The 16,217-nt window shown below is 43.7% G+C and overlaps 1 protein-coding gene and 1 non-coding gene across 4 annotated transcripts in view; both read right to left on the bottom strand.

Moving 5' to 3' along the window:
- Window positions 1-16,217, bottom strand: part of LOC123508323 (nephrin-like) — a 127,655-nt gene that overhangs the window by 24,809 nt on the left and 86,629 nt on the right. For all 3 annotated transcript variants that reach the window (XM_045261933.1, XM_045261934.1, XM_045261932.1), the window contains exons 5-10: window positions 13,941-14,122; window positions 11,412-11,540; window positions 11,030-11,239; window positions 8,269-8,426; window positions 7,714-7,858; window positions 3,787-3,917 (exon numbers count right to left, since the gene is read on the bottom strand). In XM_045261933.1, the coding sequence (XP_045117868.1) occupies window positions 3,787-3,917; window positions 7,714-7,858; window positions 8,269-8,426; window positions 11,030-11,239; window positions 11,412-11,540; window positions 13,941-14,122 (955 nt within the window). The remainder of the gene's footprint in view (window positions 1-3,786; window positions 3,918-7,713; window positions 7,859-8,268; window positions 8,427-11,029; window positions 11,240-11,411; window positions 11,541-13,940; window positions 14,123-16,217) is intronic.
- On the bottom strand, window positions 15,811-15,884 carry Trnai-uau. Its single transcript has one exon. It is a non-coding gene; the product is annotated as a tRNA-Ile (tRNA).

Here is a 16,217-nt window from a genome sequence, read left to right as displayed (position 1 = left end):
ATCTTGAGGTGTGATTAGACCATTTTATTGGCATTAGGAAGGTTCTATGGAGGTCGGAAGATTAACAGCCAAAATCTTTACTATTCTAATTCTCACTACTATAAAAAGCTTCTCTTCCTCCTTAACCCCTTCAATACCGAGACACATTTTTACCATGATTTTGAGGTGTGATTAGACGATTTCATTGGCATTAGGAAGAGTCTATGGAGGTCAGAAGATTAACGGCCAGAGTCTTTACTATTCTACGTTTCTGAAGTTGTATAAAATCGCCATATAGTAACCAGAATGAATATGTAAACGCGGCACGGTACTGAAGCGGTCAAAGCGTATGAAAAAGAAATAAGGTGCGTGGTATTACTTAGGTCAAATTCATTATCCTCGTCACTACTCTTCGGGTCACTCGGAAGAATAACGCGAGCTTATTCCTACTAAATAACTGAGGCAGCCGGCAAACAATGGAGGAACTGCTTTCTGGAATGGAGGTAAATTGACAGTTCCTTATAGTCTTCACCACTTCTCCTTCCTTCCCAAGTAAGTAGCCCACCTTCATTTCATTGGTCTGACCTACTTTCCGTCCTTCATTCAGCTCACTCTGGTCTTCCTCACCGTGACCTTTCTGAGTCCTTCCCACGTAACCTTTCTCAGTTGCTTCAAATTTCTGCGTTTCGGTACACCATTCTCTGGTCTAACCTTCCTTCCTTCAACTTTTTCTCTTTTTCATCATGTGACCTTTCATTTCTATTCTTTTCTGACTTTCTATCTCCTCCTTTTCCCGAACAGCATTCCCTTTCCTTCCTTTCCTTTGCTTTCCTCCATTTCTTCCATCATAATTGCACTTATTGTCTATCATTCTCATCCTTAATTATATCCATCAACTTGTTCACAATTTACTTTTCTGTGTGTATATTCTCAAAACGAAGTAACATTTCCTTACTCTTATTCCGTCAAAATTTTGTATACTATGATCCAACGCTTTTCAGAATCTTGACGCAGTATTACACGAACTGATTTGTGGTTTTTGGTGGTGGTGGTGGTGGTGGTGGGTGATTGTGGTGGTGGTGGTTGTGGTGGTAGTGGTGGTGATGGTGGTGGTGGTGGTGGTGGTGATTGTAAGGGTGGTGGGTGATTGTGGTGGTAGTGGTAGTGGTGGTGGTGGTAGTGGTGGTGATGGTGGGTGATTATGGTAGTAGTAGTAGTAGTAGTAGTAGTAGTAGTAGTAGTAGTAGTAGTAGTAGTAGTGGTGGTGGTGGTGGTGGTGGTGGTGGTGGTGGAGGTGGTGGTTGTGGTGGTATGAGAAATTATATGAAAGAAAATTTAGGGAATAATGAAGAGTAAGATTGCACTGATCCTTGTGTTGTGCCCCGCCATGTTGTCAACAGAAACGATCGTCTCTCTTACAAGTTCTAACCTTATGGGGAAGAAATGAGAAGCGAGTAAATAAATCTTTTTCATACATTTAATGAGGATTCTTTAATATTCCCTGACATGTTTAGACACTGCGTTCTATTCCCTCCTCCCCTTTTCCTTCCTTCCTTCCTTCCTTTAATTTTTCCTTTCATTTTTACTCAAGTTATGTCTTCTCTGCTTCACTTTATCTCTTTTTTCTGCTGTTTCCTTCCTTCCCTCATATTCTTTTCTTTCCATTTCTGCTCGAGTTATTTCTCTTCGTCTTCCTTGTACTCGTATTGTTTTTGTGTTTCTCTCTCCCTCCTTCCTTCTCGTCCTCTGTGTCCCTCTTCGTGTTGTCCTCGTTGCATATGGGAGGGAAGCAAAGGTCAGGCGGCTACAGAGAACACAAGGGGGAATTATGCTGAGAAAGATAAGTTGTCATTTTTACCTCAGCAGTGCAAAGCCGCCGTGCGAGTGTTGCCAGCCTGGAGAGGGCAACATCCCCTTAAACTGCAAGCATTAAGCCTTTGATGTAGGCTACCTGTTCAGTGCCGTTTAGCTCGTTAGGACTTCAAATTATGGTCTAAAAATATCCCCAGAATCGCATTCAAAAAGCCTTAATTGATAATATTTTCACGGTGGATATGTTTTGTTCAGGATTTTGCTAAAGAATATATATATATATATATATATATATATATATATATATATATATATATATATATATATATATATATATATATATATATATATATATATATATATATATAAAAGAAGAAAGACTAACAAAGCAAACGAAAATTTTAATTCCGCGCATAACGAGAACTTACACATCTGCCTGCAGCGCGGCGGCTCTTCTGAAAATAGCAATGAAAATAAAGCAAATTAAAAAAAAAGTCGGATTATTTCACAACAATCTCGCAAAATTAAGTGATCTTGCTTTTTTTTCTCTGATAGAAGAATATTGCCATTATTATTATTTAAACTTTGCATTAATGAGTGCATGTTCAGCCGTTATTAAACATTTTACAAAATTGTTCAGACTCGCCGACTGTTGATCCTCCCCATAAAAATGTTTTCGCCGCGCACGTCACTCTAGCTGGGATAATACACTTCCCTCCCCATTAAAAATTTACACGTTGAAGACTTTCCTCCGTTTCCTTCCATCCTGCCCATGCTCTCTCACTTCTATCCTTAGCAATACATACCATCATCACTGATGTTACTGCTGTTATCATCATTACTGCTCCACCACCACGTCCACCACCCCTGACAGTAATGTTGGTGCGATACTGCTACTAATTTCAAATTCAGTCATCAATCATGCTCATGTCTACTCGCCATCTTTCTTCCCTCATCACGTAACACATTTTCCCACTCTCACTCTCTCAATCTATCCAACCTACCGCATGTTTAGTCTCCCCTCACGCCACACTTTCCCAGACTTCCTTCCTGCCCGCTGCTCCCTCCATTCATTAGCCTCACCACCTTTGCTTAGCCCCTCAACAAGACTGTGTATGCAGCCGTTAATTACCTGCTCGTAAAAGGGTAATAACTTCACAGAATATGCTATTACCTGCTCCCAGGCGTCCACTCTACGCTCATGCTAAAGCAAATCTTCTCCTGGACTCTTTAAGGAATGATGTGGAAGGTTTAGCGGTGCTCGCCTGCAATGGCCTCTAAATTGTTGAAAAAAATGTTCCTGACGCCTTACGGATGTTTCCTTCCCTCGTCTAAGTGGCAATAATTGTTGAGACGAAACGCAACGCTAGAACTGACAACAGGACTACAACCTGACGCCTCTGTTACACACAGACACACGCACGGTGGCTTGCTTCATCAAAAGTGTGACCAAGAAAATATTCCTTAAATTCAAAGAGTAACAGATACCGATACATCCACCAGCGAAATTAATCTGCACAGATTTCTTAAAAAAATTAAAAAAAACATGTAATTAGTAACGAAATTCCGAGAGAGGTGACGTAAAGGGAGAAAAAAATATTCCTTGGATAGAAGCAGCAGTACGTAATGCTAACATGCCAGTATTGGTGAAATGTTAGCGCAAAAGTGTATCTTAAAAACGTTGATACGCTGACACGAGATGAATTTTGTATTACATCTTAAAAGAACGGCGGGACTTGGCGTTATATTCAAAAACACTTCCTTCTTTCACGGCGACCATTTTTAAGAGCCACAGAGAGAATTAGCTGAGTTATAAAGGTAATTTGTCTTGTTGGTAATGCAGAAACCTTGTTAACATGGCACTAGAATTACAGAAACACGCTTGAAAATTCGTGTAGCTTCAAGTAGAGTCCTTTGAAAATAGTGAAGGCGGGACGCAGAAGTGTTTCAGAATATGGGCCTTGGAGGTGACTTGGCTTGCAGAGAGTGACTCACCTGGTGGTAAAAGGTGATGCGTGTGGGCGGCGGGTTGGCGGTGACGCTGCAGGTGAAGTATACGTCCACGCCCTCCTTGATACTGGATGGGTCAAGGCCGCGCCCGATGGAGAGACTCACGATGGGAGGATCTGTGTGGATGGAGAATGGGTGTGGAGGATGCATTAGTGAAAACAGAATTGGAGGATATATTAGTTAGGAGTGTGCTGAAAGAACAGAGTGGAGAATACATGACTGAAATAGGAGCTAAATGGCAGGGTACATTAGTCAAGGCTTTCGTTCGCTTCTATCTGTCGTCTGTTGCCTGCTGACTATTGCAGGACCTCAGCTGAAAGAATCACGCCAAATTCAGTGTTCGTTTGATAATGATACAATGGACGGATATCATTTAATTTCATTTCATTTTATACATACAACACTCATCCATATTAAAAAAAAAAAGTGAGTGGGGATAAAAATACTCTGCCTGGGAGGATGTGACGTGCGCAATGACGAGTAAAAATTAGGGCAATGGAAGTAAGTAACAAAGTAAGTAAAATTTTATTGCCCATTAAAGTAAAGATACATTTGAAAATAGAACAATTACTGGAAAAATGCGCAATGACGAGATAGAGTGAAGGCAATGGGAGTGTGCCCGAGAGATGAGGTATGAGAATAATGGAGAGGTGGAAGAGGTTGAGCCATGGGAGAATTATGAGCGCAAAGTTTGTAAAAAGAAAATAAGCAAGTGACGTGGTGATAATACGAGAAAGACTGCTCGGAAGATATGACAAAATAAAGGAGTACAAGTGTGAAGTATGACAGAGGTGAGTGTAGAGGCCAAACAGTTCAGCAAGAAAGGATTGTGTGGAAAGGGCAAAAAGATTAACGGATGGACGGGTAGTTAGACAGAGGTTTGTTCTCTTAACGTGTGAAGGAAACAGTCCAAACAAATAGAGTCATAAGAGAGTTCTAATTGCCAATGAAAAAGGCGACTGTAGAGGCCAAGCATTTCAGCAAAAAGAGAATGTCTGGGAAGGGAAACAGATTAACGGATAGACGGGTAGTTAGACAGAGATTTGTTCTCTTAACGTGTGAAGGAGACAGTTCCAAGCAAAGAGAGTTGTAGGAGTGTTCTAATTGCCAGTTCACCAAAAAAAAATACAACATAAGAGATACCGTCATGCACGTTTACAAGAAATATTATTGTATTGTGTGAAGAATAGCAAACACCAGCCAAATTATAATAAACAGGAACTTCATCACAACATGCAAATAAAAAAAATGATTATAACACAAAGAACGAACGACTCCCTTCTCTACTAATACGTTTCGTCCGTCTCCAATAAATCACCCACGACAGAATGCACTTGTAACAATGAGACGAAGGGGGAAGCCAGAACGGAAAACGATGTGCGAGTTACGAATAAAGATAACGAGAATAGAACGTTGCAAATGTACTTTCGACTCGGATCGGAAGCAAAGGAAGGTTAATTGTGATGATTCCCTTATAATTGCCTTTTGCATTTTTAAGGACTAGACGCAGGAATTGTTAGCGCGATGATTAGAGGGAAGGATTGCATTTTACGGTCTCTACTAGTGCACATGAAAGCGGGAGGAGAGTGTTGAGTGCGGGAATGGCGAGAGCAAAGGGGTCGTGGTAATTATGTTCCTCCCGTGTGTTTGGTGAGTTCATGCAATATTTAGGCGATTCACGAGTGAGGAGAATAGTATTTTTTTTCTTTCCTTTTCCTTTCTTTTTTTTATGTTTTCTTCAAAGATGTTTCTTTCCTAAGCAGTGTTACACTTTCCCCCATATTTAGAACATCCCGTATTTTCTCTTACCCTGCTCTTTGCCTCTTTCCCCGCTTACGTATTTCATTCCTGCCTTCCTCTTTCTCTTCCCTCTCCGCCTCTTCCTGTGCTTGCCTCCTTTCATGCCTGTCCCTCTGCTTCCCTGCACATCGCTTTGCTCTCCCTGTCACTGTTCATGCCTTGAGCCACACCGTCTGAGGGGGAGGGAGGGGATCAACCACCAGCTTCCCTTCCCTCTGAGTACGAGGGCAGTACAGGAGGGGAGACCAAGAGCAGCAGGAGCGGGAATGGGAGGACGAAGAACAGAAACGAGGAAGAAAGTATAAGAGAAAAGGAGGTAAGTGTGTGAGTTTATTACCTAGTGAAGATTTTAAAAAATCATAAAATGCTAGCCATACATTTCCTCACTGGAATACACGAAGGAGGTGTGAAACTAATGAATAAGAAAAGGAGTAAAGAATAAAGTGCTGAAGAGGAGATGGAGGAGGAAGAAAAGTACAAATAAATTCTACTAAACAAGATCCTATGTCTTAACTACAACCCCAGCGTTACCTTTGTAAGATATTAGCGAAAAAGAGAAGGAAGCGGAGGAAGAGGAAGGGTGGAGGAAGAGTATAAATTGATAATCTACTAAAAACAAAACTCAGCAACGAATTGTCTAAAAATCACATAACGTCTTAATTATCCACGGGAAGGTAAGGAGGGAACGTGGCAGCGTAGCATGACACACACCAGCTGCGGTTTATACGTAACTCAATGGTGCTTTGCTGCTGCGTACACCTGTATAAGCCTTTCAACACCAAACCCATTGTTTCACTACTACCAACAGCGGCTCAAAATAGATTCACGTCAGGGGAAGAAACAAGAAATACTGGTGAGCGTCTCCACTAGTTCCTGCCTTCCCCCTCACCTTCTCAGCACCTTAAGCTGAGGGAGGAAAATAATTAGGATTTCTCAGTCAAGGACGCAGGGCCACCCAATTCCCGTCCTCACCTTGCTCGTTTATCTTCCCGAGTCGCACGCCGTCTCAAGGAGGGAGATTCTATGCTAATTTGTGATGGACGCCAGGTGGTGAAACAGGGAAAGCTGCTTGGTGGCGGTGTGTGGGACTGGTGAAATGTGCAACCCGCCGATGTAACAAAGGATAGTTTAGTTAAGGGAGTTGTTAGCTACAGTAACTCAATCAAACTCAGGAAGTGGAAGGTTAATAAGGACGAAGAGGACAACTTGTTAGGGTCATTGATGATTAACCCCTTCAGTACCAGAACACATTTTCATATTCGTTCCGATTACTATTTAGTGACTTTATAAAGCTACAGAAACTTATGTGGGGATTAGAATAGTAAAGACTCTGACCATTAAACTTTTGACTTCCACAAACCCTTGTAAATGTAAACAAAATCGTTTAATCATATCAAAAACTCATGATGAAAATGCGTCCCAATACTGAAGGAGTTAATAAGTGAGTGGTTGTAATTATGACGTACTTACGAGGTGCTGGTTTCATTATCTGCTTGTGTTTGTGATTAGTGAAATGATGAGGCAGGGTCGTTCTGGTATTGCTTCGTTATCTTTATCACATCAATGAGACACGGAATGGTTTTCACTTCACTAAACACAAGCACTCTGATTAGCAAAATTTCCTACGCTAGAATTTAAACTATAAGATCGCTGTTGGGGGGGACGTTTCCGTAAACCTTAACGTAATGTAGGCAATAAATGCTTCACCATGTAAAGTGATACGCTTAGAGAAGACAGACTCACTTGACGCACGCAACAGGCGCCGATTTAACCACTTAACCTCTTCAATACTGGGACACATTTTTACCTTAAGATTTGTGTACGATTAGATCATTTTATTGACATTAGGAAGTGTTTATGGAGGTCAGAAGATTAATGGCCAGAGTCCTCACTATCTAAATTCCACACATGAGTTTCTGAAGCTGTATAAAATTATCAAATAGTAAGTAGAATGAGTATGGAAACGCGTCATGGTACTAAAGGGGTTAAGAACTCTCGGCTGAAGCGTCATACTTATTGCATTTCTTATCGCACTACCAGAGTCTGAGGCGCAGTGATCTTGTGCATCTAAAATAAAGTGGAAAAAGCACAAGAACAGAAATAATGACTCACGGATGACGGTGAGCGTGGTGTAGTTCATGACAGCATAGGCAGAGTTACGTGGATTTGTCGCCGTGCAGGAGAGGCGGCGCCCGTCATCGCTGGCCTGGATCGTCCACGCCACGCGGCTCTCAGAAGACCCCGTCCGAGTCACCGTCTGGACCAGGAATGTTAGAGGTGGAGGTTGATATCAGTGGTAGACAGCCATTGTGGAATTCCTGCTGCTGTTGCTGCTACAACAACAACAACAACAATGACTATTACTACTCTACTACTACTACTACTACTACTACTACTACTACTACTACTACTACAATTACTATTACCACTATTACTATAATCAGATCATAGGAGAAAGTAGGCATAGCAAGTGATTAGATATTGGGAAATATCGTAAAGGAGAGAGAGAGAGAGAGAGAGAGAGAGAGAGAGAGAGAGAGAGAGAGAGAGAGAGAGAGAGAGAGAGAGAGAGAGAGAGAGAGAGAGAGAGAAATTGAAAAGTTAAAATTTAGTATATTTGAATGCAATGTGAACAGCCTTGGAGTTAGTTAATAAAGAGTGGCCCACCTGAGTCACCTGGAGTGGCGACCAGTCAGCCTCGTCCTGCAGATCCCAGGTGAGGTTGGCCGGGGGTCGCGAACCCGTGGAGATACACTTCATCTCGTGACGGGTGCCCGCCTGCAGAGGCTTCTCGGCTCCCGTTATGAGCACACTCGCAGGCTCGACTGAGAGAGAGAGAGAGAGAGAGAGAGAGAGAGAGAGAGAGAGAGAGAGAGAGAGAGAGAGAGAGAGAGAGAGAGAGAGAGAGAGAGAGAGAGAGAGAGAGAGAGAGAGAGAGAGAGAGAGAGAGAGAGAGAGAGAGAGAGAGAGAGAGAGAGAGAGAGAGAGAGAGAGAGAGAGAGAGAGAGAGAGAGAGAGAGAGAGAGAGAGAGAGAGAGAGAGAGAGAGAGAGAGAGAGAGAGAGAGAGAGAGAGAGAGAGAGAGAGAGAGAGAGAGAGAGAGAGAGAGAGAGAGAGAGAGAGAGAGAGAGAGAGAGAGAGAGAGAGAGAGAGAGAGAGAGAGAGAGAGAGAGAGAGAGAGAGAGAGAGAGAGAGAGAAATAGGAATTGGGCATTAATTCTACAATTTCACTAATAAATACCATTTGAAGAATTATATTCTTCCCTCTTCCCAGCATATATGTAGATGCAAACATCTCCAGACCACGTAATATAAGCTTGGCTGAAGTCAGAGACGTCGAGAGTTTGCATCATGTGCGTTTATTCGTATGTATGCAAGTCCACCACCGTCTGCGCCTCATTCATGTGTCCTCTCAATATCCAGCACATCCTGCCACACTTCCTTAATACAGAGTTATACAACTTTGTCGCCTAACCTCACCCCGCCTCCTGCCTTCACCGACACCCAGCGGGACACGCTCCTCACGCCCTCATCCATCATGACGTCACCCTGGCCTAGACACACTCTTCATCCTTACCCATCCCTTGAACACAAACCCGATGTTAAAACTTTGACAAGAGGAAAGTTTTCACCATATCTTCTGAAGTGCCTCTCTTCATGTTCACTTAACTTTCTCCTTAAACGACAAACTATGTTAACGTCTCAGTCGTGGCAAGACCTTGACGTGGTGGGGGCGCTACAAGCACGATGGTAGGCGCCGTTAATTTTGGTGGCATGTCTGCCTGTGTAGCGACCTGTGATGTCAGTCGTCCTTGCCTCTGTCATGTAACACATTTCTAAAGGCTTGCCGTGCTTAGCGTTTCGTACATTCGACCCTCTTCAGCCAAAAGTTGCTTCATTCCAGAGCAGGTGTATTTTTCATCCCTTCCTTTGGCGGACAACACATTTGTTCGGTGAATATGTTGGGGACGGGAATGCGACGATAAAGGTAAGACTAGCGGCATCAACCAGGTGGTGCCACGCTTCTGTCTAGTGGATGCCACCAGACCTGCCACCATACACCAAGCAGTGGCCAAGTATATTCTTTCCCCTAAGCTCAGCAACACAAGCCTCGTTGTGTTTGCCGTGGTGGGTTCGGCATCACTTGTGTGACATCACGTTGCAAGTATCAACAATCCTCAACACTTTGACCTGCCACTCGCTCCTTCAAGCCAACGCGTCCCCGGCTCACTCTTCCTGGCCTTGCCTCATCGCCATCCTGGAGCCATTCCAGGCTCGGAGTGACACCAAAGGGACTCCTGTCTGCCTCAACACCTCACCCCACCTGCTGCCTCTCCGAGGTTGCAGAGAAATATCGAGGAACGTGCCTGCTCCTCGGCGTTCCCAGATTGGTCTTTCCACAATTCTGAGATTTTCCAATGAAAATTACAAACTCACACACATTACCGAACATCAGCGTAAAATTGTTCGAGACCGTAAATTACTGACAGACTATGCCATTATTCATTTAAGAATTCTTCTATACAAGATAGTTCTTATCCTACATATGAATCATTCTTCGGAGAATTCACAATTCATCTTACCACATCATTGTATAAAGAAAAAAGAGAGTGACTTGCTGTGAGTGACAGTGACAGTGGATGTGACCTGTAAATAAAAAGCAGAAAATGAGCAGTATTGACACATTCGATACAGGTGAAAGTACTGCCAGCAATATATAACAATAATGGTTTCCGCCTCACTAACCCTTTTCCTTTCAGTACAAAAGAAAACTAATACTCCACAGGCTGACAAAGGTAATCATAAGCACGGCTGGTTTGTGTGTATGTAAGAGACTGTACCTGCTCGCCACCGGGTTTTTTTTTTTTTTCGTTGTAAAGTTATAATACGGTAATGTTGTATTGTGTTGTCATAGAAGGATGGCGTGTGGTCCATTACTTATCAGTGTACAAGCTTCACAGCAGTGGTTGGCGTCACTATCACACATTTTTACCATCGGGACATGTTACTCTATTGCTCGTAGTACAGCGGCAATTCATACTTTTCTCATCAAATTGTTAATTCTATACCATCACAACCATTTCTAGGAATGACATTTAATCTACAATGTTTTCATTTACTATATTAACTTTCTAGGATTACGTTTACATTACTCAAAATTTTTAGACAGGTAACACTTTCATCATTGCTAAGCTTATTGCTCGCACGCATAGTTACTTCCCCTTATTACGCTTCAGGCATGTCAAGTAATCCCATGATGCTGAGAACACAAGTACTACTGCTACTATCGTTATTACCTCCACTACCACCATAACCATTACCTTTCTATCTACTTTTGCTCAACAAGGAGGTGTGGTCGTGTGTTTCGTCGTCCTTCACCAACTACACTGCGACATTAATGAAACTGTGCAACCAACGAGACCACTTACTGTTCATGTCGATCCTGACGTTGGTGACGATGGGCGCCGTCAGGTTGTTGTTGGTCACGACGCACTGCAGTTCCGCGAGGTAGTCAGCGGCGGTGAGCGGAGGCAGGTAGAGCCGATTGGTGAGGGAGCCATCGCCGCCACTCACGCTAGTGGAGGCGTTGGTGAGCTGGACTCCGTCCTTCACCCACTCAATGCTCGGAAGTGGCCAGCCTTGATGGAGAAGGTGGTGTTTACTGTGTTACTGTATGTGTGTGTGGTGTGTGGGGCGGGGTGGGGGAAGAGTTTCGAGAAGCAACATAAAAATATCAGAAAGGTAGATATGGTCTTACTAGTGAACACCACAATCTTGTTAGAGGACGCCAAGTGCTGTGTCATAACTTACCGCCCTGCACGTAGCAAGTTAGGAAGGGTCGCATCCCCTGGTTGAAAGGCCCCGCCACCAGCATCCCGCCAGGGCCCCGTGGTACAGTCCTCCCTTGGCCATCCACCACCATCACGGTAGACGGTTTCTCTGCAACAGGAAATCAGAAGGAAAGGTTATGCAACAACCTGAAGAAGCACAAGATTATTTACATTTCTCGTCTGTGTATGAAAAATGTTTATGAAAAAGAATCAGGAATAGAATATAAAATGAGCACTGATTTTTTATTATGTATGTGGACAATCTAAAACCTGTGACGCAAACTACATTGTATAGTAAAGAGTGATGACGTACACTGAAAAGCAAAAAGGTCCACGAATAAGAACAATTTGATTTTTTTCATTTTTGATAAACATTAATCATCACCATCTCCTCCTCTTCCTCCTCCTCCTCCTCCTCCTCCTCCTCCTCTTCTACCTCCTCCTCTTCTACCTCCTCCTCCTCCTCCTCCTCCTCCTCCTCCTCGTCTTGTCTTCAGTCCCTGGTTCCGTTTTCTCCGCTTTCTCTTTCCTTAGCAAGGATAGAAAAAGACGGAAAAAAAGGATCCGTGAAGCTTTTCAAGTACTTCAGCAGAAAACCTTCCCTCTTCCCTCCTCCCTCCTCCCTCCGCGTCCCTTCAAGACACATTCACCCTTCCTTGCCTTTCACGCTTCTCCGGCCTCTCTACACGGGAAAGTGTATAAAAGAAAAACTAGTAAAAAATATCCAAGTTTAGAGGATGACAAAACCTGATTGCTATTTTGTGGTGCAGCGTTGATCATTTTATTTGTAGCTCACGTACGTACAAAACTAAATCAAATGGCACGGTAATATTATCACATAATCTAATGAAATCTTTCATTTTTTAAGCTTTTCATAGTCCTAAACTAGAATCGCCCACCAACCTCCTGATTTATCTCGTTCCATCCCTTTCCACAGTTTCATTTCTTCCACAATGTCACAAACACAACCCACACCCTCCTCCACCTGCTGACTAAATCACAAATCATGTACATATCTGGTGAATGGCTCACTGCACTGGAAGGGAGAGACGCAGCTGGAGTCTTTTCGGGATGTTTCAAGCTGCTTGGTGCTTTGTAATGACTACCACACCACACTGGCAACGCAGGCCAAGCCGAGTGTGGCATCTCCATCCAGGCGGAGTCTAAAGATTTGTCGCCGCATACAGCATCATTTGTTTAGTAGAAGTAAACCTTCAAGGACTTAAGAATTGTGACGTCAGTGTCCAGTAAAAGCTAAGACAACTTGCCGGCTCTTCGCGGCCTCTTGAGGAATCTAGTCGAGTAAATTCTACTGAAGAAAATGAAAAGGTGATGTCACCGCAAAGCGAAATAAGCTGGTTCATGTTCCGCGTTGAATGCTGATGCCTTTACTGCCAAGACTCCTTCACGACAGACAGGAGACAAACAGACACACAAACAGACAGACAGACAGACAGACAGACAGACAGACAGACACACAGACAGACAGACAGACAGACAGATAGGCAGACAGACAGACAGACAGACAGACAGACGGAGAAAGAGAGACAGAATGAGACAAAACACACAGATTAAAATCCCTAATTAATGGGACTTCTGTGGCGATAAAACATACCAGGTATAATGAGAGTGGCATGGAGGACACAATTATTCGCCATGTTGACATTTTCTTGCTGTTAATAATCTCCCTTCATGTTTCATTTTTCCAAGCTTTACCAGCAGATGCAACCTACTATCCATAAAGACACATTTCACTCTTCATAGAACACTACCTGTAAAAGGCGCTCTCTCTCTCTCTCTCTCTCTCTCTCTCTCTCTCTCTCTCTCTCTCTCTCTCTCTCTCTCTCTCTCTCTTTCTATTCTATTCTTCTGTATATTGCATTATTCTCATATTTTCTCTGTGTATACTTTTCACTACTGCAAGGGCTGGTTCTCTCTCTCTCTCTCTCTCTCTCTCTCTCTCTCTCTCTCTCTCTCTCTCTCTCTCTCTCCAACATGACCTTTACTCTATACTACGAGGCAAGGGCTGGTTCCCTCTCCTACATTTAAGTGCTCCCTCTCCACGTCGTTCACACTTACATGGTTGTAGTACAGCTCTGGTCCCCTCTAAATAAATATCCTCCCTTAGATATCACTTGCAAGATTTCCTTTATTATGAAATTGTAAGGTAAGGTGAGGTGAGGTAAGGCGAGGTAAAAGGCGAGGTAAGCTAAGGTGAGGTGAGGTAAGGTAAGGTAAGGTAAGTGAGTTGAGACAAGGCGAGGTAAAGTAAGGTAAGGTAAGGAAAGGTTAGCATAGGTTAGCTTAGGTTAGGTTAGTCTACATTAAAATTCAAGAATATACGCATCGTGGGAGTAATAATTCTGAGCAGACTCTTTGTGGGTAGAGCTGGCAAGAGTGACATGTCCATAGAGGTCACATGTTACGCAGTTCACACTCACATAAAGGTGAACACTACTTGCTCTTGTTGTGTTCCTCCTCTCACACTCCCACTTGACTTTACACGCACCGTATACTATGAGGCGAAGGCGGTGGGTTTGTGTGGGCGCGTCGAGGAAGTCCACCCTGCAAGTGTAGCCTCCAACGTCCTCTCGCGTCACCTGCTGTAACTCCAGCCACCCGGGGAAGACTGGGAGGGCGCCCGGTGGGTCCTGGGGTCCCGGACGGTATGTCTTCTTCACCAGCAGGAACCTCGGGGTATAAGAGTATAGAGTTGAGAGGCAGGGGTGGGAGACTGGGGGAGGGAGGCACGGGGGCAGGGAGGCAGGGGATTGTGAGAGAAGAAATGAGTTTGGAAGTAAATACAGAGGTGTGAGAGAGAGAGAGAGAGAGAGAGAGAGAGAGAGAGAGAGAGAGAGAGAGAGAGAGAGAGAGAGAGAGAACACACAGCCAGGGTAAAATAATGATGTTGACAAAATGTAGAAAGATAAGATGAGAGAGAGAGAGAGAGAGAGAGAGAGAGAGAGAGAGAGAGAGAGAGAGAGAGAGAGAGAGGGATGGGGGAGGGGAGGAGGAGGATAGAGCCTCAAGGATTATCAACGTCTTTTCTGAGAAGTGAGGAGATGAAAGACGTGTATCTTTGATTCTAGAAAATATGAAATCAGAAAGAACTCTAAATACACAATATTCATTATATGTAAACTTCAAAGCTGGATATGGCAGAGAAGAAAAAATGATTCTGCATAGTGGACGGAAATGAAAACAGAAATAATGAGTACCTGCTTATAAGAATGACTTTATAGCTTACAAGATCCACAGAAAGAAAAAGGACGTAACTGAATTCATAGTAAATACATAAAAAAAAGGAAAATAAGAACAAGAAAGAAGAAAAACATGAATAGGAGGGAGGTTTCAAGACATTTGTCCCAGATTTTGATTAACACTCAATCTTTAAAGGAACTGGCAATCAAGTGAGCCTTTTCTTTTTACTTTTTGTTACCCTTGGTCAGCTTTCCCTATTCCATAAGAAAAATAAGTAAATTTACACCATCACCTAAAACCAAAGCTAGAAATATCACTTGTCAACAACAAATTTATCAACAATAACGTCAAGAAAGCAAGCTGGAAATCAACACTTTATTTTAATCTTGCAACTTAATCCTACAGTGTTGCTGTCATCAGAAAAACAAAACAGACAGACGGACAAGAACCTCTCCACTAGCCAAGTACCAAACATGGATGTGTGTGTGTGTGTGTGTGTGTGTGTGTGTGTGTGTGTGTGTGTGTGTGTGTGTGCGCGTGTGTGTGTGTGTGTGTCTGATTTTTTTTTTTTTGTGTGTGTCTGAGTTTTATTATTATTATTTTTTTTTTGTGTGTGTAATTAACCACAGTCGTCTGCTGGTCACCCAGCCAGTCTTCCTCATTACGGAGCAAGCTCAAAGCTCATAGTCCGATCTTCGGGTAGGACTGAGACCACAACACACTCCACACACCGGGAAAGCGAGGCCACAACCCCTCGAGTTACATCCCGTACCTATTTACTGCTAGGTGAACAGGGACCACACATTAAGAGGCTTGCCTATTTGCCTCGCCGCACCGGGACTCGAACCCGGCCCTCTCGGTTGTGAGTCGAGCGTGCTAACCACTACACTACGCAGTGTGTGTGTGTGTGTGTGTGTGTGTGTGTGTGTGTGTGTGTGTGTGTGTGTGTGTGTGTGTGTGTTCACTGTTTGATCTGCTGCAGTCTCTGACGAGACAGCCAGACGTTACCCTCCGGAACGAGCTCAGAGCTCATTATTTCCGATCTTCGGATAGGCCTGAGACCAGGCACACACCACACAACGGGACAACAAAGTCACAACTCCTCGATTTACATCCCGTACCTACTCACTGGTAGGTGAACAGGGGCTACACGTGAAAGGAGACACACCCAAATATCTCCACCCGGCCGGGGAATCGAACCCCGGTCCTCTGGCTTATAAAGCCAGCGCTCTAACCACTGAGCTACCGGGCGTGTGTGTGTGTGTGTGTGTGTGTGTGTGTGTGTGTGTGTGTGTGTGTGTGTGTGTGTGTGTGTGTGTGTGTGTGTGTATTTCAGTGTTTCATCATCCTTTATCGCTGTAAAATGTAGGCCAGTGTTTGCAAGGTCGCGTTTTCTTCCCTCCCTTGAAGGCCTTTGACTAACAGAGGAAGTAAAGCCCCAGAATAACCTTTCCTCCCCGGGGCTCAGTAACACGCCTGTACACTGCATCTTTCAAGGGGCCTCGCCAGGAGCTCAAGGGGATAAAACATGCAGGCAACGTATCATCGCTTTGAAGACCATCCCTTGTCCTATCGTGTGTGTGTG

This window comes from Portunus trituberculatus, chromosome 24, assembly GCF_017591435.1.
Source record: "Portunus trituberculatus isolate SZX2019 chromosome 24, ASM1759143v1, whole genome shotgun sequence".
In the NCBI taxonomy this organism is placed as follows: Eukaryota; Metazoa; Arthropoda; class Malacostraca; order Decapoda; family Portunidae; genus Portunus; species Portunus trituberculatus.
The sequence above is the reverse complement of the archived record's forward strand: the minus strand, read 5'-3'. Positions and strand labels throughout refer to the sequence as shown.